The 25490-nt window shown below is 36.0% G+C and overlaps 2 protein-coding genes across 2 annotated transcripts; both read left to right on the top strand.

The window, feature by feature from the left end:
- The first annotated feature begins 3914 nt into the window (after window positions 1–3914).
- Window positions 3915–5401, top strand: LOC114504815 (olfactory receptor 13C9). The gene has a single exon (XM_028522677.2). The coding sequence runs from the start codon at window positions 3936–3938 to the stop codon at window positions 4890–4892; it is 957 nt and encodes a 318-aa protein (XP_028378478.1). The 5' UTR covers window positions 3915–3935; the 3' UTR covers window positions 4893–5401.
- Window positions 5402–19426: 14025 nt separating this feature from the next.
- Window positions 19427–20857, top strand: LOC114500705 (olfactory receptor 13F1). Its single transcript, XM_028517473.2, has one exon. It carries the CDS (start codon window positions 19708–19710, stop codon window positions 20665–20667), a length of 960 nt encoding a protein of 319 aa, XP_028373274.1. The 5' UTR covers window positions 19427–19707; the 3' UTR covers window positions 20668–20857.
- The last annotated feature ends 4633 nt before the right edge of the window (window positions 20858–25490 follow it).

The following is a 25490-nucleotide window of genomic DNA, read 5'->3' as shown; positions in this document are numbered from 1 at the left end:
TTGCAAGCAGTGGGGACATGGATAAGGGACCCTAGCCCTGAGGACATTGCTGGCCATAGGCAGGTTTAATTCATATAGAAACCATATAGAGTGTGTGTCCTGCACATAACCAGAGGCCTGTCATCACTCATCCAATCCACTGAACAACGGCTTTCAGTGAGGACTGAAGGGAGCAATGTGGGCTGAAGCTACAGGTTTTTGCTGGTGCAGGACCCCAGGCAGGACAGGGCTGGGAAGAAGCAAAGCTGGGGAAACAGGAGGTGGAGTCCCCTGTGGGTGATTCCATCTGCAGCACAGACTTGCACGATGCCCTTTTGTTGGGCAGTGCTTGAGCTTTTCCCTGTTAATTGTGAAAGACATCTCACAGCCTGTTCCCCTCCAAAGTTGATAGCGGCCTACTCCTCTCTGTGGTTGGAGCTGTGGAGGAGCTGATTGTATTTGTTGTACTGTAATAGTTTTAACATCCCGTGACTTCATGCTAGAAGTTTTCTATCATTTACAGAACATTTTCTGTAGAAAGATTTTCTCAGAAGCATATCTGCATGTCAGTAAAAATCTCAATTTCATTTAAAAAATTCAGGTTCTTTTTAATAGGCAAAGCGAGCTTGCTTTGTGAGACAGTGAGATTGCCTTTCAGTTATCAATTACCAGGATTAGGATTTGGGTGGCTAGCTTTACAAAGGTGATCTGGGCCTCAGAGTAAAAGAAGCATATATCTTTAGGGTATAAAAGAATCTCAAAGTAAAAAGTGTAGAATTGATCAGAATAAGGACAAAATAGAATAAGTATCCTAATAATGACCAAAAGTAAATATAGGTAATTAGAAGCTAGTTGAAATATGTCAAAAGTATTCAGTTCAGATGTAAAATTCCCTCCAAGCTTCCTGAATAAGGAGAAATAGTCTACACACTAAGAGCTTATTTGTTTTGTGAATAGGTTAGAGCACTTTCAATGGATTCTGTGTCCTTGAACCAGGATATTGCTGGAAATTAGTGTGTGTGTGTGGGGAGACACTATTTTGGAAAAAAAAAAAGAAAAGGAATGGCCTGAGACTTTATGAGTAAAGATCTTTGAATGCAAAAACCTACCTTTTCTGATTCCTGAGTGATGGCAGTAGTTATTTCCCTGAGCATTCACTCAAGGTAAGAGGTGTCAGTGAACTTTTGGAAGATGTCTTTTTGGTCATCATCTTTCTTTCAGTTGGACTTAAGAAGCAACTAATTAGTCCTGGCTGGTGTGACTCAGTGGTTGAGTACAGGCTTGTGAATCAAAGGGTCTCTGGTTTGATTCCTGGTCTAGGGCATATGCCTGGGTTGCTGGCCAAGTCCCTGGTGGGGGGTGGGTGAGAGGCAATCACACATTGATGTTTCTTTCCCTCTCCTTTTCCTTCCCTTCCTCTCTCTAAAAAATAAATAAATAAAATCTTAAAAAGGAAAGAAACAACTGATAAAAATGGCAACTAAAGGTGTTTGCATTAGGAGAATTAGAAGACAAGTCATAGATTTGTAGACAATATGTGCATGATATATCTGATAAATGATTCGTACCAGAATATATAAAGTGTTGGGAACCACTCTGCCTGGTTTCAGAAGCTGTAACCCGCCCGTGCAAGGCTAAGGCTGAGGGAGCGACCTTTGGACCAGAAGCCACTAAGGAGACAAAGCTTATCTCCCTGGCAGGAGCACTGCTTCTGCTCCTTTTACTTCATCCATAACTGGCCCCCAATGCTTGGTTGATTAGCCAATGATGGGTAAGATTCCCCAAGGGGGGAATGATCTAAGACAGGCATGATCATGTGGGAAGCCCCCAAGGAAGGACTTGGGGGGCTACTGCAAAAGGGGGTGATGGACCCTCACCCCACGGCTTTGACAAAGCCTGAGTCCTCATTCTGTTTGAGAGAAGTCTCCTAATCTCTTGGCTGCCTTACTTCCCCTGCCTGACTTAAGCCTGAAACAATGACAGAGGGCATCCCAGTGCTGGAAAGGGCGGGTTCCTCAGGCAATCAGGCCTAAGAAAGAATATGTAAAATCCTGTGAAACCTGCTTTGTTTAGAATGCTCTCAATTAAATAAGGGTCCAAGCAAGAAGTGAGTTTGTTCCTCAGAAGTTTTATTTCTCTTTAGCTATCAGGTCCTGACTCAGAATAGGCCCTCAGAGTTCTTTGTTATCTATTGTTTGATCCTTACTGCCTGACAATGATTAATGAGCTTTACCTGTATTCTTGTGCAAACAAACTCAATAAAAACCCATTGAGGAAAAGGCTCTTGGCCTTCTCCTTTGAGAGATCAGCCACTTTTCCTCCCCAAGCAGCTCTTGTCTTGGTAGACTTATTCTCATTCATGGCAGTGGGGGTGGGGTGTGGGGTGGGATGGGGGGGCAGAGCCCCCCCCCAATAAAGAACTCTCAAAACTTAACAATAAGGAACCAAACAACCCAATTAAAAATGGGCAAAAACATGAATGACACTTTACTAAAAGGAATATAAGAATGAAAAAAATTCCCCAAACATTAGTCATTAGGGACATGCAAATTTAAATTTTGAAGAAATATCACAGCATGCATATGAGAATGTATAAAAAATACATATGCTAACACTGCCAAGTGTTGAAATCATATACATTTTTGGTTGGAGTGCAAAAATGACATAGCCATTCTGAAAAACTGCAGTGTCTAATAAACTTAAGTATGCATGTCTCATAACATCCAGTATTCTGCTCATGGACATTTACCTTAGAAAAATGAAAACTGTTAACACAAAAATCTGGGCATAAATATTTATAGCAGCTCTATTCATAATCGCCCCAACTTGGAAATGACCCAGCTGTCTTTAAACAGGTGAATAAATAAACTGTGAACTGGAATACTAGTCAGCAATAACAACTTGAATGAATCTCACTGCTTTATGCTAAGAGAAACCAGACACCAATGGCTCATATATTTCCATTTATATGACATTCTGGAAAAGGTAAAACCGTAGGGATGAAAAATTAGTCCTTGATAGAATTTATGAGTGGACGAAAGTGGTGGCTATAAAGGGTTAGCCCAATGGGGATTTTAGGGTGATCGAAGAGTTCCATGTCCTGATTATGGTAGTAGTTGCATGATCTATACATGTTTTAAAATTTACAGAACTGTATAACAAAGTAAACAAAATCAATTTTACTGTATGATGATTTAGAAAATAAAAATTAAAAAATTACTTTATATTCCACACAAAAAGGATACTTATATTGTAATAAAAAGGCAACATATTATTGGGCTTTCCATGAATTTTACTGGCTTTTCTGTTTTTTATTTTTGTTTTTGTTTTTGGCAATCAGTCAATAAACACTGCTTGGTTTTATTGCTGACCTTCTCTCATCAGACTGACACATGTCTTTCAGTGTTTTAATATGCAGGGCATTGCTGCTGAGTTTTCTTGGTCTGGGAGCTGGGTTGTCTTTACAAGTTAATTAACCCAATCGCTAATGTAATTCATTCTGTATTGCTTTTATAGTTCATTAATAAAAACCCATAATTATGGAAGACAATCAAGTTGGAGTTTGATCCTGGGCTTTGCTACATGTTAATTTTAGAACTTCAGGCTAAAATAAACTCTCTTAGGTTAACTTAGAAAAATTTCTTATCTTTAAAATGATAAGGATTGTGGCGTTTAAATGAGGTAATGTATTAATAAAACCTCATGAACTTGCTGGTGCAGAAAGAGTGATTGTTATAAAGCTCCCTCATACTCTTCTTTCTGTATTGTTTGTTTCTTTACTCCCTCACCATTTTTTCCCTCTTCTTTCCTTTCCTTATTTTCTCTCTTCCTTCTTCTTATTGGGTTCATGGCAAACTTTTATATTTATACATTGATGAACTTGAAGTTATCATATTAAAGAAATTATTATTATTTTTTAATTATTTGAATATTCACAGGTAAAAGAGAAAAGTAAAATGGAATGGGAGAACCAAACTATTCTGGTGGAATTCTTTTTAAAGGGGCTTTCTGGTTACCCAAGTCTTGAGCTACTCTTTTTTGTGCTAATCTTAATAATGTACATGGTCATCCTTCTGGGCAATGGCACCCTTATTTTAATCAGCATCTTGGACTCCCACCTTCACACCCCTATGTACTTCTTCCTGGGAAACCTCTCTTTTTTGGACATCTGCTACACTACCACCTCCATCCCTTCCACACTGGTGAGCTTCCTCTCAGAAAGAAAGACCATCTCTTTCTCTGGCTGTACGGTGCAGATGTTCCTTGGCTTGGCCATGGGGACAACAGAGTGTGTGCTCCTGGGCATGATGGCCTTTGACCGGTATGTGGCTATCTGCAACCCTCTGAGATATCCTGCCATCATGAGCAAGAATTCCTATGTGCCCATGGCAGCTGGGTCCTGGTTTGCAGGGGTTATCAACTCTGCAGTACAAACTACATTTGTGGTACAATTGACCTTTTGCAGGAACAATGTCATCAATCATTTCTCCTGTGAAATTCTGGCTGTCATGAAGATGGCCTGTGATGACATCTCAGACAATGAGTTCATCATGCTCGTGGCCACAACATTGTTCACATTGATGCCCCTGCTCTTGATTGTCATCTCTTACTCATTAATCATTTCCAGTATCCTCAAGATCCACACTTCAGGGGGGAGAAACAAAGCTTTCTCTACTTGCTCAGCCCATCTGACTGTGGTGATAATATTCTATGGAACCATTCTCTTCATGTACATGAAGCCCAGGTCTAAAGAGACACTCAATTCAGATGACTTGGATGTTACTGACAAACTTGTATCCATGTTTTATGGGGTGATGACTCCTATGATGAACCCTTTAATCTACAGTCTCAGAAACAAAGATGTGAAGGAAGCAGTAAAACACCTACTTAAAAGAAAAGTTTTTAACAAGTAAATGGGAAAGGAACATGTGATTTTTATAATCACAGTGAGGAAATGAGGAAATTGAAGCCAAATGTGTAGGTTCTTGCTATTGTGTCAAATTTACCTCTTGCTGCTTTCAAGCTCTAAAATATTTTTTTTGGTGCAGTGCACAATGAAAGTAAGTAAACATCAGTGTTTTAAGAGTGGAGTCAATGACTGTAGTTTGCTGTTGTTATGATGAGCCTGATTGTGAGGGCAAGTGGAGGGATGGTGGAATATGGAGAGAAATTTCTAGATGAAAGTTATACTAGTATTAAAACCTTAAATTTTTTGATATGATTATTTCCAAAACCAATTTTACATTTTATTTACAACAAAGAATGAAATCTGATTTCAGATTTTTAAAACTCAGTTAAAATTATGAGTTTCCAAAACTGTACTTACTGAAATAATTTAATTTATTTGAGGTCTATTCAGTTGTGTAATGATGATTATCTTATATCTAAGTAGCTGTATACTATTAAATTTTGGGTTCTAAAATACTATAACTTTTTGTTCATCTCTAACTATGAGGCATTAAATTATTGCTTTCTGCTTTTAATGTATCTGTGGTATTCTTTTTTCCAAAGATATTCTGATACATGGGATCTGACTACTTTGGACTTGGAACCAAACAACTGACCTTTAAAGCTGTTTGAAAATTAAATATAAATAACTTCGGTGTCAAATATTCACTGATAAAAGTAGAGCTACATCTTCTCCCCTCTCTCATTGGCTCTTTATCCATTAAGCATGTTGCTGATCCAAGAGGAATTTGATACTAATATACATTTTTATTAGCTCTACCTTGTTATTAGATCTCCCTTTTCCATGATTTTTACACTTTATTTTTATAAAGATTTATACTTTTTTCCTCTGTTATGGTAACCTTCTTTTTAAAAAGTTTATCATTTTATTTCCTCTTGACTGAATTTCACACTTAAAATTTTTATGTTAGACTTTACTGCTTATTTTAATATTACATCTTTCTTCTTCTCTATCTGCTATCAAGTTAGCCTCAAATTTTTTTATTTTAAATTTTATGTAGTTTAGCTTATATTTGTTTTAGAATTTTAGAAAACTTAGCTTTTATTCTTAGTTTTATTCTTTTATTTCTATTTGGTTGCTTTAGCTTTTTAATGCTAATTGAAATTCCACATCATATAATTGTTAATTTTTTAACTTAGATTTTAAAATATTCTTAGTTTTATATTTTGTCCTTTAGATTCTTAAAAAATCTTGTATTTATTTACTTTTTTGCCAACCCTAGAAATTGTCAATACTTTAATAAGATGATATAGGTATCAAGAGTACTTTTAGCTTAAATTAGACATCTATTTCTCCCTTACAGTTCAGAAATGAAGCAGCAAGGAGCATTACATAGAACACCACACCATGAAGTAGAGAGTTTAATGGGTCTTCTGTTTCATTGTCATCCTACTTCTATCACTGTGTCCTTGAATAGTCTTTTAGCTCGTTAATTATTTTTTGAGAATGTCCCCCAAGAAATTTGAGTGAACTACAAGAAAAACCTAACTGACTTCATGGAATTGTATCCTTTCCTAAAATATATGAGGGATAAAATGTTTTAAGATGTAGTTTCTCCAATACATAAAGCTATTAGATTTGGATAAACTGAGCCAAAATTTGTCTCAAACCAGAAGCTATCAGCATACCCAAGGAGGTCATGAGAGATTTAACAAAACACAGTAGAGATTTTGTATATGGGTTCACAGGTTGCTTTAAAATTTTTTTTAATTTATTGAGGTGACATTGGTTAATAAAATTATGTAGGTTTCAAACCTACAGTTCTATAATATATCATCTGTATATTGTATTGTGTGTTCACCACCTAAAGTCAAGTCTCCTTCTGTCACCATTTCTCCCCATTTATCTTCTTCTATCTCTCTCACCCGCCTTTTCCTCTGATGATCACCATACTGTTTTCTGTATCTATGAGACGTATTTTTTCTTTTTTTCTTAATCTCTTCATGTTTTTCTCTCAGTCCCCCAACACCCCTCCTCTCTGACAGCTGTCTGTCTGTTCTTCTGAGTCTATCTCTACTTTTTTTAGTTTATTTTGTTTATTTATTCTACATATAAGCAAAATTGTATGGTATTTGTCTTTCACTGACTGTCTTATTTCACTTAGCATAATACCTTTCAGGTCCATCCAGACTGTCACAAAAGGTAAGATTTTCTTCTTTTTTATGGCTGAGTAGGATTCCATTATATAATTGTATCACAGAATTTATTAATCCACTACTCTATTTATGGGCCCTTGGGCTGCTTCTGAATTTTGCCTATTGTAAATAACTCTGCAATGATATACAGGTACATATATTCTTTCAAATTAGTGTTTTGGGTTTCTTCAGGTATACTTGCAGAAATGGAATTGCTGGGTAATAAGGCAGCTCCATTTTTTATTTTTTTGAGGGAACCCCATACTGTTTTCTACAGTGGCTGCTCCAATTTGCATTCCCACCAAAAGTGTACAAAGTTTCCCTTTTCTCCACATCCTTGTGAACACTTGTTTGTTGACTTATTGGTGGTAGCCATTCTAATAGGTATGAGGTGGCATGTTATTGTGGTTTTAATTTGCATTTCTCTGATAATCAGTGACATTGAGCATCTTTTCATATGTCTATTGACTATCTGTATGTCCACTTTGGGGAGGTGTCTATTCAGGTCCTTTACCCTTTTTTAAATTGGATTGTTTTTTTTCAGTGTTGAGTTATACAAGGTCTTTATAAATTTTTTATTTCAACTCCCTATCAGATGTATCATTGGCAAATATATTATCCCATTTAGTAGGTTCCCTTTTTATTTTGTTGATGGTTTCCTTTGCTGTGCAAAAGTTTTTAGTTTGATGCAGTCCCTCCTGTTTGTAGCTGATCATCTCTTGTTTCAGATCACTATATAGGTTTTACTGCTAGTCACTTCTGACTATTCTTTAATGTCATCACTGTTGATGCAGCTCCTTCTGCAGTTTGTTTCATCCCATGCATAGGTATACCTTACCTTTATTTTTTGAACTACAGTGGAAAAAGCTCAGGGCTTTTCCATTTACTAATTGAATGAGGATTTGAGAAGGTATAAAGGCATGAAAATGCTGAAAAGGAAAAAAGAAGACCCTAATTAGACATTAGATCTCACTGTTCCTAAACTCCAACATAAGCTTTTATAAAGGTAACTTATTTTCCAACTCTCTCCTTACCCCCTGGTGTCCTGTTATGTTAATAAGGTCCACTCTGCCTCAGATTAGAATTATATCTTAAATGTATTACTGTCCTGAGTCCCATGAAAGCTTAGTATCTGTCCAGGATTTTTTCCTCTGCCTGACTTCATGAACTTAGTTTCTGTGGAAGTGCAGTCCAAAGTTTAAGTAGTTGCTGTCAGCAAGGGCAAAACAGTACAGTTTTTGGGTGATGGTAATCCCTAGTGTAATTAGTGATAGTTCTCCCTTTCATTGTCAAAAGTATCCTAGTTTGGGTGGTCTAATACATGATGACCCTAAAGTGTAGGGCCTATTAGAGGCAAGAGGAGCATCAAATCCCAGGGAAGTGATAGCAACAGCACATCATAACATTGTGATGGCAGTGTCCCGAGGGGGACGGAATGGACACATGTGAAATACTCCCTGGGATACTTCAAATTAAGTGAGTGGGTTTTTTATTGAGTTTGGTGGTATTTGAAGGAAAGTTAGAAGATACTATTCACTTGGCAAATGTGCTATAAATTAGATTTTACATTTTATTGAAAAATTATATAATGTTCACCCATAATAACTTTTATATGAATCTATAGATTTTCTTTTAAGCAATAATTTACTAGAATGGTTATTCTGGTAAAAGGATAATAAACATCATCTGTTTATTAAAATTTTGTGATTTTTTCTTTGTATGGAGGAATAGCAACCAATTCATCTAAAATATTATGTGATAGTTAGATAACAAGTAAAAATACAAGGGACCAAAGCAAAGCAATTCAGTTTTCCTACTGGAAATGTTAGCACAGAAGATCACTCTTGTTGTCTTTGCCTCTTTTGAGATGAGGAGTATAAATGGGAAGTCTATTTTGAGCTTGAAAACCTTGGCCGATTACTCATTTTTGAACATTAAATATGAACAATTTAATGGAGCAATATCTACAGGCAAATAGGAACAATTTCACATACTTCCCTATTCACCAGCATTGCTAGGGGCTCAACAGTTACCTAAAATTGCCTTATGCTTAAACATATGCACATAGATTTTCTTTTATTCTATTTGTATGTTTCATTGCTTAATGACATTCTTTTATAAGACATTCTTGATATTCTTCTTGCTATTGGTCTTTTAAGGCTACGATAGAATTTCACATTAATTAATTAAAAGAAGAAAGTTTTTTTTATTCACTGATGTAGTAATTGTTGGGGACTGCCCTGTCTGGTCTCAGGAAGCTGTAACCCCCCATGACTTAGGCTGAGTGAGAGACCTCTGGACCAGGAGCCACTAAGGAGACAAAACTTATTTCCCTGGCATGAATGCTGCCTGTTCTATGCCTGTCCTCCTAAGCTTGATCAGTTAGCCAATGACGGGTAAGGTTTCCCATGGAGGGAATTGCCTAAGACAGGCGTAATCACATGGAGGCTTCTGGGAAGAGACTTGGGGCGGTGGAAATGAATGGGTGATGGACATCAACCCCTACCCCCTCAGCTTTGTCAAAGCCTGAGTCCTTGTTCTTAGAGGTGAGTAATCCAAGTCTCCTGGCTGCCTTTGTCTTCTCTGTTAACTCAGGCCTGGGGAAATAGCAGGGGTGGTGCAGCCCAGACCAGAAATGGCGGACCCCCTGGGGTAATCAGGCCTAGGACGTAGAATATGCAAGATCCTGTGAGATCTGTTTGCTGGAGGATGTTATTAGATTAGAATTTGAAGGCACAGACGGGAAACCAAAACTAGCCCTTTGAGCCCTGTTAGATAAAACCCCAAGCTCTGCCCAGAATCACAGTGGGGGTTCTGTCCGCACCTTTGTAAGTCATCTACTTCTTTTGATTTTTTCTGCCAGACTGTGAATCCACAAACTAAGTCTGTATTCTCAATAAAAATCTGCTTGGGAATGGAGACTGGGCATTCTCCACTAGAGATAGTGGCCATGACGCTCTCCACTAGAGAGAGTGACCATTCTGTCCCTATTTCTCCACAGGGCTTGGTTGTCTCTGTGTATGTTTTTCTCGTGGTTCAACGAGCATCCGCAGCAGAGATGGACACTGCCGGCCAGTATCCACCTCATAGAATGATCTCTAAAATTTTGTTAAGTGAAAGAAGCAAGGTGCAGATCAATGTCAGTAGTTTGCAACCTCTTTGCTAACTTATGCATAAAACATCTTCAGAAGGATACATAAAAAACTGTTAATATTGGTTGTCTCCAACAAAGGAGAGCTGTTTGTTAGGTGACAGGGTTTGGAAGGTTTTTTTGTTTGTTTTTTTTTCTTTTATTGTCATTCAATTACAGTTGTCCCCATTTTATCCCCATTATTCTCCCCTTGTCCTACCCACCCTCACCTCTCACATTTACTCTCCCCCCATTTGTCTTAGTCCATGGGTCCTTTATACATATTCCTTGGTGACCTTTCCCCTTCTTTGCCTGTTATCCCCCTCCTCCCTCCCCTCTGGCTACTGTCAGTTTGTTATTTATTTTCATGTCTTTGGTTCTATTTTGCTTGCTCATTTGTTTTATTGATTACATTCCATTTATAGGTGAGATCATATGGTATTTGTCTTTCACTGCATGGCTTATTTCACTTAGCATAATGTTCTCCAGTTCCATCCATACTATCACAAAGGGTAGTAATTCTTTCTTTCTTTCTGCTGCATTTTATTCAATTGTGTTGATTTTCATATTATTTTAAAAGCTACATATCAAGAAATCTTCAAAAATGAGATATCATTAATGGTTTTATTAATTCTGAGGAAACTTGAAAATATCAAGATGTGTCTGCCATTACTCTGAAAAGACTAACACTGAAAACCAAACTTCCTACTCTCCACTAGACTGGGGAAATGAGTTTCTGGGATCTGGATTAATCTGGACAAAATGTGCTTATTTACTGTGATCTTGAGTTACCACACATATGAAATATCTTGGATTCTGAAGAGTAACAAGTTTCTCAGGTTTCTACGAATGGACTATTAACTGTCTTTCTTTGGTTACTGGGAAACCATGCTCTGCACACAGTGAATGCAGTTTAACTAAGGCTAAAAGTAAGTTAATATGTTTTCCCAACAAATTTCCTCATTAGTCACAAAGAATATTATTCTGGACAGATGTAAATTGATGTCTATAGTCTGTCTGGTACCCATGGAATATTGGAATCCTAAATTTGTTACCCATTTAGCTGTTGATAAATTTTGTTAGAATGTTGAATAAATTAGCAGACTCATACTTATTGAGGAGTATAGGTATACCTAGTTTTGAATGTTTGGATCCAGTTTGAAGGGATATCAGCCTATAATTACTAACATTGACTCAATTGATACAGATCAGAGGAATTTGTCATCTTCTCTGGAAATGAAGAATTTTATTCTTGGGCACATTTCCTTTCACCTTAAGTTTTTAAACAAGCTCTATGATATGTGCGGGCCCATTATCTGGACCCCTGGAAGAAAGTAGCTTATTACATAAAATCTTTAGGAATATGGACCTTGGTCTGTGCTAAAATATGTGAAGGTTTCTACTGAAGTCTTGGATCTCCATCACCTTGGATCAAGTCATTCTGTTTCAGAATCTGCTCATACCGTATATCTAGTGGCAGAGCACATCTACCAAAACTATATTATAATGATGTTTTCCACAACTTATTTTGAAATTCGTAACTTGCTTTATACTCACTAGACATGAGATAATGACCAGGTTTTTTTTCTTATTTTCATTTTCTTTGATTTTATCTCACTAACATTATTAGAAATATGTTTTATAGGATTCCTGGGAGCTCATTTATTCCTGATATTAAAAAGATGGATATATATTTTCTATAATAATTTGTAGCAAGAAATATTTTGTTTTCTGCAATCTTCTTGTTTGTGTTACAGGAGAATCTTAATGTTTTAATGAATATTAAACCTAGTTTTAAATAGTTAATAGTCATTTTCAGGCAACAATTAATTTTTCAAATAAAATTCTCTTATTTTACCTTATTTTCTCAGCCCCTGAATACTCACTGTAATAGTAACTATTGATGACCTCTGCAACAATTATACCCAGGGTTAAGAAATTCTTCCTAACCCAGAATGATTATTGTAAACAGAATAAGATAGCACAGGGAGCAAACAGTATTATCATTTATTTATTATTTTATTTATTTTTAATTGAATGTATTGGGTGACATTGGTTAATAAAATTATATAGGTTTCAGGTACACAATTCTATAATACATCATCTGCATATTGTGTGTTCACCACCTCAAGTAATATAATTTAAATTATTAGACATTTACAGAGCGATAAGCTAGAAGCAATCTTCCTTTCACAATAGATCATGTACTGAGTCCTCAAAAGATATGCAATTCAATTTTCTCATACCTAATATTTTCTTAGCAGCCTTCTAGGTACACACAATGCATTGGTGAAATAACAGACAAGACACTTTTTTCTCTAATGGGGCTTGTACTCTAGAAGACGTGTTTTCAAAAATGTAAAAGAAAATTGAAAAGTAGTGAACATTTGGTTTTCCACATGAGCATTTGCTGATTCTTAGGCTGCTCAGTAAGAAGCTTATAAACTGGGCAAAAAGGAACTAAGGACATTAGGTCAGATTTTAGCAGTCCCACAGTACTTATGAGATAAACATTGAGATCTTGGACTCATGAGAGAGAAAATTCTTCATAAAAACTCCTGGTTTTCAATTCAGACTCTAAATAGGTAAATCTTAAAAAGGAGGTAATCTAGATTTTGCCTAAACCTTATAAAACCTGAAATTCATCACTAATTTACCTCAATCTTTCTTTGATGTATTGCAATCTCTCCTATTCTAGGTTTCTACCTGAGGATAAAGTAATTCTCTCTGTATAAATAAAACATCATCCAGATATTCTGCATTTTTTCATATACAAAATCTGGCATTAAGTTTAAAAATTACTGGTATATTAAAATGTGAGATCAAGAGACAAGAACAGACAGATTGAATACCTTTAAGTGATCCAAATTGGACACAGATGAAGAGTTCACCAAGAATTAGATATTATGTAAAAATCAAAGAGGAATTATGAAGCTGAAAAATACAACTGGAATTAAGAACTACATAGATGAATTTCATAACAGATTAGACAAAATTGAAGAAAGGCTTAGCAAACTGAATATAGATCAGAAGAAAACATCCATACTGGTGCATGGAAGAGAAAAGAGAAGGAAAATATATGAAGAACTATAAAAGCTATATGGAACCTTTTGGAAAATTCTAACATATATAGATATACACAACTGAACACTTATACAGAAGGGAGAAAGAAGAAATGGGGCATTAGAGAATATGACTCATACTGAATGATTTTCTCAAGAAAATGTCAACCCACAAACTCAAGGAGATCTACAATATCTAAAGAGAAAGCAACATTTAAGAACTTCATTATAAAATTTCTGAAACCAACAGTAAAAATAAATATTTAAAAAACAGTCAAAGGTAAAAACAAAGGCACTTTTCCTTAAAGAAGCAGCAACAAAACTAAGATGTGACTTCTCAACAGAAACAATGGATATTAGAATATAAAGAAGAGCATTTTAAAAGTGTTGAAAAAATAATTGCCAAATGATAATTATATACTCAATGAAATATCCTTCAAAAGTGAAAACAAAATGAAGACATTTCCAGATCTTGCCTCCTAAATCCTCATCTACACACACACACATTTGTCTCTATCCAACTTGCCTTAAAAAAATTCTAGAGGGATAATAACTATTCAAGTGAAAAGAAAATGATCTCAGACACAAACAGATGGGTCAATCCAAGGGACTATCAAGTTTAACAAGCAACAATCACAAGGAATGGCTATATGGAGTTAAAGGATTTCATTTCTAGAAAGACATAATTGACATATATGTTATATATGATATTACATAAATTATAACCTTATAAATCAGAGATAGATATTTTTATCTATAAGGTTAGTATCTCCCCAAAGAAGTTTTAAAAATGAAGGGGAAATGACAATTGCTTCAAAGGAAGGACAAAAGGAGAGACAAAGGATAAAATAGGACATTTGGGACTAATAGAAAACAAAGTGAAGTATTAGATAAAAATGCACACATATATATGTACTTATATATGTAGGTATTTACAATAACTGAAGTAATAAACGAAAAAAAATGCATGATGTCATCATTTACATTCACTATTGTAGTGATAGTCATAGTCCATACTATAAGTAATGACAAAGGATATAAATGAGAAACAGAAAAATATGTCATTATTTACCATGTGGTCTATAAACTATTGGAATTAATAAAGTGAATTAGCGAGATTGATTAATGCAAGTTTGGCATACAAAAGTCATTATATACCAGCAACAAAAAGTAGAAAATGGAATATAATGCATGTTATAATAACATTAGAAACATAAAGTTATGTAATAAATCTAATATAATATGTGCAAGACATTTATACAAGTAAAACCAATACACATGGTTGAAAGAAATTAAAGATCTAAATAAATGGAAAGATATACCTTTCTTATGGATTACAAGATTCAATAATGTAAAGATGTTAATTAACATGAAAGTTCAAGGCTATCACAATCAAAATTCTGGCCAAATGATAAGGATATGCTAAAGCATGTGAATGCTAACACAAGCCAACCATCCATAAAGAATAAAAAATTAAGAGGACCAGAAATCAAGACTTATTATAGAGCTACAGTTAACAATATGTTGTAGTATTAGTGCAAATTTAGAAAAATAGACCAGCAGAACAGAACAAGAGGCCCAAAACAGATCCATACAAAAATAGTCAATTAGTTTATATGAAAAGTAACACTACAATGCAGTCATGAAGGGATCTTTTCAATAAGTTATGCTGAGTCAAATAGTACCCAGATAGTAAAAAATAACTCTTGACCTTTGTTTCATACATGCACAAAAATTAATTCCAGATGGATTCTATATGTCAATATTAAAGATAAAATGTAAGTTTTCTAGAAAGTAAGGTCAGAGACTTGAGCTAATCAGGACCTTCTATGGATAAAAACAGGACAAAAAAATGAATGCAATCATGATTCTTTTAAGAAGGGTAAGTGTCCAAAGTGAGTTAACGTTGAATAGGTAATGAAAGCACTTCTTGCTACATCAGTGTTACATTGCTACAATGATGCAACATAATCAACAATCATAAAATCTCAGTGTCATACCAACATAAATATTTATTAAAATCTATTAGATAATAGTTTATCTGGACTGGAGCCAAGTGATCTTAACTAGATTATCTTTGCATCTTAAATCAGCTGTGAGTTGGCTTGTTTTGACACCCACTAATTTGTTGAGCATTGACTGAGAGCTGGCTCAACTGTGGGGACTGGGGAAATTCAATTCTGCTTAATGTGCATTTCATCCTCCAGTTGACTAACTTGGACATATTCTCATAACAATAGCAAAGATGGAGGGAATAGGGCTAGCCTAACTATACAAGTCTCTGCATGCATCCTGTTTGCTACTACCCCTGTGACCAAATTGGGTCATGTGCCTAGATCTAAAGTCAGACTAGGCTGGTCTAGGAAGAAGTGAATAACTGGGGTCATTAATGCAATTAATGTACAACTGTATATGATCACTTAGTAGTTGAGCTGAAATTCAATCCATAGCTCTTACTTTAAGTCCAATACTCATTCTAATGACTACACCATCAGGGATTATTACATAATCTTTATAAAATCACAAACTGTACTAGGGACCCAGTCTATTCAAGGGGCATTTGGTAATAATAAACTATCTGGTAGATCAATGCTGTCTCTTCACTTCACAGTGATTTAAAAGTTCAGTAAGGATGTTTTATCTTCTATTACTCAGATAACTGAGTTATTTTGAGATATTTCTCAAAATAAATAGATCACTGTATAAGCTCAAAGGTCATATGGGAAGGCATTTCCACAGTGCTATTAATTGCAATATTTGCTGTATGATTCCTGGGCAATCTACAGAATGAATAGAATAGGCAAATAGTTTTCTCTAGTTCTGCTTACTCAAATGCTTTTGTTTTCTTTTCTTTTTGATTGCTGTTCAGTGACAGTTGCCAGCCTTTTTCCTCATTGCTCTCAAATGCTTTTCAAGTCAGGTCTTTTACTGGGCCAAATGACTTGAAATAATTTTAAAAATTTGCCTAATATTTTAGGGTCCTGAATTAGTTAATGTAACTTGGAGAAGCATACCTTTGAGAACTAGGAAATGTATTAACTTTATGTTTCTGAATCAAAACATTAAAACTGTTAAGGGAATTGGAAGGCCCCAAAGGGCAACAAGAGACTTTATTAGTCTTAGTTCCAGGGGTAACCCTTTGGAAGTTTTTTGAGCAGATCATAGGTGGTGATTGTAGCAGAACAAATCTTCATGTCATGATTTCTCTTAAGTTATTTTTAAAATTTTTAATTAATAGGAGCTATGCATGTTGAGACTTTTTGAATCAGGCAAGAGTTGAATTGATTTTTTGCAAACTAAGACCATCTATGTTTGTTTTCACTGCAAACTTCTGAATAAAAATGCCTCTTCACAACTGACTTTAATATAGTTTTCATAAGGTATGATTGTAATTTAAAATTCGGAATCTTTTACTCTTTTGAGATCTGTACCAGATTCATAAGAAGGACTGGGCTGAAGACAACTAACCCTAAACATTGAAACGTACGTTAGCCGAAAGGAACATGTTCATCCTACATTCTAAGGTAAATGGAAATAGGCATTGTGCACCTCTGATTGTATTCTCAGATTAGCAGAATTTACTGACAGGTCTCAGCTAGGCCAGGAAACCGGAACAGAGAGGTTTATTTAAAAAGAAGTACCAGTTGGAAGGAAAATGTTGAGTCAAAGAAATAAGTCATGATACACAGGGTGGGGCAAAGGTGTGTGTTTGCAGTTGTGAGTGTGCGATACAGTCTGTCCTTGTGTTGTTATTTAATTATTGTCTCATTTTCCGCATGAACCACTGCATGCTGCAGCCTGTATTGTTATAGAATTTTTACCACTGTTATGCCCTTCACCTCAGACATTGCATTAAACTTCTCCAGGCATCTGTCAACTTCAAAGTGAGAGGGCTTGATTATAAATTCTCTGGCCCTGACATTTGAAAAAGGGGGAATTTGTAGGAAACCATCAAATTATTTTAGCACTGTTATCAGAAGAATTTTCAGATAAAGATAAAAAATATCTAAATAAAAAGTGGGATAGGTGAGACTGGTGAACATGTAAGATATGGGTAAGGGAATGAGTAGGGATTGAATATGCATGAGAGAAGCCTTCATTGTTCAGTTTCTGAAAGGGAGGACTGGAGAGTGTTGGAGAGATGTGAAAGGAGAGGGGAGACAGGAGCCAGAGGTAGAGCAAGAGGACTGGATGCTGTCTGGGTGAAGACCCACTGAGAACCCCTCAGTTGAAATAGAGGGTGTATGTTCACAAAAATGGACTTGAGCTCTGGTCAGTGGACATCAGAGACCAGGCATGTCTAACATTCACCCTCCTGGAAATAATCAGTAAAGGGTTCATATTCACCTATGGACTGGGGGTTGAAAGTTTACTAGATTCTAAAGAGGTGCAAATTTATTTCCTCTGAATCAATGTGGGCCAGCACTGGAGGAACACACGGCAGTTATGTTTCTGGAAAGCAGGGAGACTGTGCAATCTAAACCCTTTGTGACTCTGGAAAATTTTAGAGAAGCTGTGGAATTAGGGTAGAGGGAGGAGAATTTAAAAGAAGTTGACTTACATCTCTGATATCTGCAAGAGATAGGAATGATCATCCTTGTTGTATAGGTTAGAAAACCAAGTTGCAAAGGGGTCAAGTGATTTACCTAATTTTGCATACTGGTAAGTAGCATGGCTGGATTTAGAGCCCAAACCTCACACTCTGAGGCTAGTGCTCTAGCTGCCTACAGAGAATGATTGGAAAACATTTCTACCTCCTCTGGGAGTCAAGTGGTCATTGTTTTGACCCCATCACCGTATATCAAATATTTAAAGATCTTTATTTCTTATGTCATCTAGTTTTTTTAATGTTGCTGATAAGATTTCAAATGTAAATGACAGGTTGAGAAATGTTCAGGCTTTTATGTTGACACAGAACTATAGTGAAAATGTACTTATTTTAATGTGTATCAAAAACTTGCCATGTTCAAGGCAGCATGGTGTCATGAAAAGTATTAAATGTGCATTATTACTTTGGTAGTATTGTGGGGAATAAGCTCTTGAGTCAGTGGTTGTGCACATCTGACTGTGGGTCAGTGTGATATATTTGGGTAACATAAGTGTGTACACATAACCAAGTGTATTTGAGACAATGGCAAACAGTTTTAATGATTGGATAAAATATTCAAGAAAAACAGATTGGAGCTGGGAATGAAGGACAACTCTAAGTGAATAAACTGTAAATAAAAGCCACAAAATATATAAAATTGCATGGTAAGTGTGAGGAACCACAAGCTACTTGTCTCAGACTAGAGTATGGAGTCTTGGGAGATGAGGTTGGAGAAGTAGGCAATGATGAAAATGTGAGGCTTGTTTGTTTGATAGTGATTTCATCTGAACTCTACCTTGTAGGACAGTAGTTTTTAAACATAGTGCCATGTGTGATGAATTGTGAGATCTATTGCAAGTAATTTGATTTGCATTATAAAATGATTACTTTGAAAGAAATTTTCTAAGAAAGCCAAAGTTCATGATTATTCCACGTTAAAAAGTGCCTTCTTGAAGTCAGAAATCAGTTAGTGTTACAGTGACTGGAGTCTTGTGTATCTTCTGCTTATATTTTTCAGGGTGCGGCGTATCCATCTGTTATATTACATAATTTGCAGCTTCATGAAGTGCAACCAAATATTTTCTTTTTGCAGCTTTTATAAAAAATTTCTTTGCCCAGAAAACCACCCCTGATCCTTAACTTGAGTAGGTCCAATACATTTTTTTATTAAACTAATTCTCAAAGTCTCTCACTGTGAATTGCCCCCAACATAGAGTTAGGATTCTTACTTCATATTTACCTAGTACCCTGGGACATACTTATATCATTTTACTGTAATTATTTATTTACTTGACTGTGTCTCATTTTTTTTGAATTGTCACTTTATAAATAACAGAAGATATTAAGAGGGAAAATTCTTGTTAAAATATTTTCTAGCTCAACAACTAAACTTCTGCTTTTCTTTTTCTCTCTAGGCCTGTTGCTCTTCTTTTTTTTAAAATCATTTTTTATTGTTATTATATTATAGTTGTCGCAACTTTTTCCACTTTTCCCTCCTCTATCCTTCCAATTCCTCACTCCAACAATCAATTTCCACACTGTTGTCCATGCCCATGGGTCTTTGCCCATACATGTTCTTTGACTAGTCCCTTCTCCTCTCCACCATTATTCCTCTACTCATATTTTATTATGAGTTGCCTGGGAGAAGCTTTAGATCTTCAGTGACTTGTAGCATATTCAATAAATGTTGAATGAATGGATGAATAATTAAATGGTATTGCTAGAATATTGGTTCTTTTAAAGTACCCCTAACAAAAACCCCTTATCAGTTGGTAGAGTTTAAATTTTTAAGTATACACAATGATATTTTTATTCATTATGGCAGATGAACAAGAAGGAATAACATGGTCAAGACAAACTCAACAGTCATTTCAAATTTTGTTTTTCTGGGATTTACTCACTACCCCAATGTTGAAATCGTCATATTTGTTCTGTGCTTGCTGATGTACCTGGTCACCTTGTTGGGTAACATCATTCTGATCTGCATCACCATCCTGGATTCCCGCCTACACACACCCATGTATTTCTTCCTCAGCAATCTCTCCTTTCTGGACATCTGGTACACCTCTTCTGCTCTCACTCCAATGCTGGCCAACTTTGTGTCAGGCAAAAACACCATCTCATTCTCAGGATGTGCCTCTCAAATGTACTTCTCTCTTGCCATGGGCTCCACTGAGTGTGTGCTCCTGTCCATGATGGCATATGACCGATATGTGGCCATCTGCAAGCCCTTGAGGTACCCCACCATCATGAACAAGAGGGTTTGTGTGCAGATTGCAGCTGGCTCCTGGGTGACAGGCTGCCTCACGTCCCTGGTGGAAACTATGTCTGTGCTGCATCTGTCTCTCTGTGGAAATAACATTATCAATCATTTCATTTGTGAAATTCTGGCTGTCTTGAAACTGGTTTGTGTAGACACTTCCAAAGTGCAGTTAATCATGCTGGTGGTCAGCATACTTCTTCTTCCTATGCCGATGCTTCTAATTTGTATCTCTTATGCATTTATCCTTACCAACATCCTAAGAATCACCTCAGGGGAGGGTCGAAGCAAAGCCTTTTCGACGTGTGCAGCCCACCTAACTGTGGTGGTTTTGTTCTACGGGACGGCTCTCTCCATGTACTTGAAGCCCTCAGCTGTCAATTCACAAGAAATAGATAAATTTATGGCTTTGGTATATGCTGGATTAACTCCCATGTTGAATCCTATCATTTACAGTCTACGAAACAAAGAGGTGAAAGAGGCTGTGAAAAAATTGCTGATTAGACACCCTCTTTGTACTCTTCTCATTCACAGTAGCAAATAATATCAATAAACGTTAAGGGGTGTTTAGTGTTTTGTGTACACCAGAACTTTGGGATAGTGGGCGAAGACACTCATGTTAAATGAGGTGTGGATTTCCTAAGTCTCTTCCTTGACCAACCTCTGAAACTCAAAGATAATATAGATACATTGCGTATAAGTTTATATATGGTATCTTATACAAATAGGTCTCATGCTTTGAAGTTTCAATTTTTGTTCTGAGTTGCACAATATGAATGTAACTTTAAAATAAACATTGAAAGTTAATATAAGGGATATGCAAGGTGGTAGAGATGTAATATACAAATATAATAAGTCTAGATTTTTAAAAGCTAATTTATGGTTAAGTTCTATTTCAGGCTGACTTGTTTCTCTCTGGAACTCTTAGGTTGAAGTGCTGACCTCCCAGCACCACAGAGTGTGTCTTTATTTGGAGATATGGTCTTTAGAAAGGTGATCAAATTAAAATGAAGCTGTTGTTGGGGGCCCGCATGTAATCTGAGTGTGTCATCATAAGAAGAAACTACAACATGCTCAGATTTACCAGGGGTGCTCACACTCAGCAGAAGGCACAGAGTGAGGAGGCAGTCATCTGCAAGCCAAGGAGAGGCCTCAGAAGAAATCCAGCCTACCCACGCCTTAATTTTGGACTTCTGGCCTCCAAAACTAAGAGCAAATAAATTTTTGTTACTTAAGCCATCCAAACTCTGGAATTTTGTTCAGGCAGTCAGCACATGAATACAATCTCTTTTTCAACAGAGGTTACATTTAATGGAAATCACTTCATATTCGTTAAATGTGTGGCTATGTTTTACATGTGTTGATATGTTTGTGTGTGCAGACGGGTGTGTGTGATGTGAACGTCTGTGTACAAATGTAAAAAGTCTGCACAAATACATCCTGAATAGCAGTGGGTAGAGAGTAGTGTCAGGCAGGAAAAACAGTATCAGAGAGTTTGGTGGCATGCTGTAGGCCTCATGCTGCTGACATTATTTTGTAAATTCAGGGAAGCTACAGAGTATATCAGTGAAACTACTAGTACTCTTTCTTTTAACTGTGCCTTTTCCTGACAGCTGTTTTCTTAAATCCACAGGTGTATAGGGACCCATTAGCACTTAAAAAGACATGGTATCTATATTATATAATATATAATACCCCAAATTCACTAAATTTATGTAAATTATTAAAACATATGAATATATCTTATATAAATATTATATAAACACAATATATGAGGAATTTAAAAATGTACACTCAGCAGCATTTATAGTGTTTGTAATTCTCCTCTGGGCCAGATGATTAAGTGTGAGGTTAATGTGCAAAACTTATTTGTTCTTTATCATGGAGTTGTCACGAGAGTCAGTACAGTTGTTGTGATGGTTTAGACCCAGGTTAAAGGCTGTGCATTGGTGTAGAAGATACAAGAAAAGAACTTGGATTAACTTTAGGGCATGTGAGAATATTGTATCAGAATATATCTATTCTGTCTAAAGTGTAACAACTTCAATACAGGTAGATATACTGGGGTCAAGGAACTGACCAATTGTTATTCCATGATAATCCTTGAAGGCAATGACCTGTGGCCATTGAAAGAGTAAAGGAAAGGTGAGGGAGTGGAAGTAATAGGTAGGAGAGTAGCAGTAAATATAAGCAACAGCTAACACAGTGATACGAGTTCAAGCTTATTAATTCCAACTAGTCATAGGTACTCATTTTACCCTCAGAGATTTCGCCTTCACTCCCTGAAGAAAGGCAGGGTGAATATGATCTCTGCATAAGTAGATAGAAAGCATCTGAGCCTCACAAACCTCTATTTCTATATGGAGCCTTCCTAAGTAAAGCTTTCATTCCCTTTAAATTGTTCTGTTATCTGGCCGTGGGTTTACTAAGTCCAAATGGATACTTTTCTGAGCCTGACTTCACAAAATATCTATAAGTTTATGATGATGCCTTCACTTTGTGAAGACCTCCTAAAGTTTTTGAAAGGATGACAGGCATTGGTGTTGTGAATTGCTCTGCCTGATTTGAATCAACTTCAGTAGCACACATACCTGATTACCATGGATCTCTTATTCTTTTATTGCCTATAATTAGTATTTCTATATTTCATATATTATTTTAATACATTAAATAGCATGGTACTGTTAGCATTCTCTTTTATTTCCATTTCACAATGAAAAGGAGAGATTGGTAGATTCCATATGAAATAATCAATACTTTTTAATGTTAACACATAGACTACACTGAATTGCAGATGCAATGAGGCATTGCCCCATTGAAGATGAAGGGGCATATCATAGCAAATAAAAAGGTGTGTGAACAAAGGAAGGAGTGAAGTAAATGGTAATAGATAATAACTCAAAAAATCCTGTTCATCATCCTTTCCATTGAATCCTCATTAGCACAATAAAATAAGGTATATGATAACCTGATTCTCAATGAACATCAAGAAGCATATTATTCTACCTAAAGATCTACATACTCTTGTTGAAGAAGTAAAAACTTGTGGAAAAAATCTATTTCTCACTTAAAATGCCAATACCTATCAATATAGTAACTACTGCCACAGGAGTAGTGAGGTGGTATTATGGGAAACCATGGTCTTTACAACCAAAGAACTCAGGATTGAATTCCTACTTTTCTACTGCCTAGCTACATGACCTAGGACAACTGAGTATGACCTCTCTGTGCTTTGGTTACTTCATTTGGAAAATGGACACAGCAATGCCTGTATCATGAGGTTGTTTGCAACAACCAAATGAGAAAATAAATCCAAAACCCATAACCAGTTGCCTCAATTTTTGTTATCCAAGGGCTTAGAGAGATTATTTCAATACTGTTAGCATTCATTTAAGAGATGAAGGTGAAATGGTTTAATGAGGCCAGATTTCCAATAATCTTGTATATTGGTCTTGGTAGAAAATGGAAAGTCAGTGCAGATTTTCTCCCACTTGTTTGATATAATCATATTAAATGTTTGGTTAGAAAGACTGGTTTTGTGACAGTGTGGAGGATTGATTAAGAATGAGTTAGAAGCCCATTGCAACAGCATCCATTGAGGCAATGAAGACTAGTGAAACAATGGGATGGGAAAGACAGGATGAATATAGGAATTATAGGGTTGTGGGATTGGATTGGAGGATTTCTCAGATAGATAGTCACCAAAGATGACTCTAAGGATCTAAGTAAAGAAGTCTGATGCAACCATTGGTTAGATGAGAAGAGAGGCTTAAGGAGGATCACTTCATGAAAATAAGGATGTCAACTGGTTGACTGGTGGACTATGCAGTGATGGTGAGACTTCTGGGTGAAGAGATTAGGGAAGTCGAGAAGAGAGGTCAGGACTAAAGCAATACATTGCAAAGTCCAGAGAAGAAAACTGAGCCCTAGGTGTGGATGATGTACTCTAGGGAGAAGTTTAGGACAAATGTCTACAAAGTGATTGACTATGTTTTCCTGTGAATGGTCAGAGCTGTGATATAGGGGAAAAACAGTACACTTGTGATCTGGAGTGAAGAATTGCAATTTGGATTTTCTGTATAAGCTGAGTGATTTTAGTCAATTTCTTAAATATCCATATCCAATATCCTCTCCCATGAAAGAGGGATGATGGATTTATCCCTTTGATACAGTTTTTGATCCCTTTTTCATGGCTAGACTCTACTAGCTTCAGGTAGTTTGAATTTACCTGTGATGTCAAATGTATTGAGCAACCTCTGTTAGTGTATTACAAGTCTAAGCCTATCACTATGGCAGTACTTAGGGATTAAGCAAAAAATACCCCAAGATAACTCTTTGTTTTTTTCCAGCTTAATCCATAGATATGCACCCTGGAATTGTGCTTTTCCCCAGTTTCTGGGGGTAGAACATCAAAGTGGTGAGGATTTAGATGTCTGCTTCTGAACAACATGAGGTAACAAGGACCAGATTTACCTGTCTTCCTGTAACAATAAAACAAAACAGAAAAAATATGAAAAACTGATTTTACGATATCAGACATCAAGCAACATAGGACAATGAGCCCTGAGAAATGAGAAGCAAATTAATTGGGCCCTATAATTTTCCTAGCTTACTTCCTTGAGTGAGTTTTTAGGTAATACAATAGAGAGAGGAACTTGTGTGGAATCTGTATTAGTTTAGGGGATGGAGTTGAGAATCCAGGGAGAACAAGGCAGGTAGTTTTGAAAAACAAAATACTGAAGAGGAGAAAGCTACAGAGAAAAAGAGTTCTGGAGATCTAAGGGGATGGCTGTTGAATCTGCAACTGAGTACTGATTAGTGCAAGTATATGAGAAAACTAACTGAGTCCTAAGAAAGAATCATTTAAGAGGATTGAAAGAAATGAGTTTTAGAGCTCACACAAGGCTGAAAATAAAATCAACACATTGTACACGTATAAAGAAGTCACATTGTGCAACCTAAATGGATACAATTTTATTTGTTAGTCATATATCAATAAAGCTGAAAAAAAGTAGTTTATAAAACAAACGTAAAAACCACTGGAGGTATAATACTAGCACACGCACACACACACAAAACCGACAGATGAATGACTGATAGAATTACTAGACAAGGCATTAAAAAGTTATTCTGACTATATCCCATAGAGTCAAGAAGATAGATAAAAACTCATTCATGTCATTTGAGGCATAGATTACATAGAGATATAGAAGATTTTTTAAAAGGACAAAATCTAAGATCTAGAAATGAAGACTACATCAACCAGTTGTGTACCTAATACATTTAGGTGGAATTAAATAACTGGACTCTGTAGAAGAAAAGGTTAGTAAACTTGGAATCAGAGCAATAGTAACTTAAAAATGAAGC

This window comes from Phyllostomus discolor, chromosome 3 (genome assembly GCF_004126475.2).
Source record: "Phyllostomus discolor isolate MPI-MPIP mPhyDis1 chromosome 3, mPhyDis1.pri.v3, whole genome shotgun sequence".
NCBI classification, from domain to species: Eukaryota; Metazoa; Chordata; class Mammalia; order Chiroptera; family Phyllostomidae; genus Phyllostomus; species Phyllostomus discolor.
This window is presented reverse-complemented; position numbering and strand designations above follow the sequence as displayed.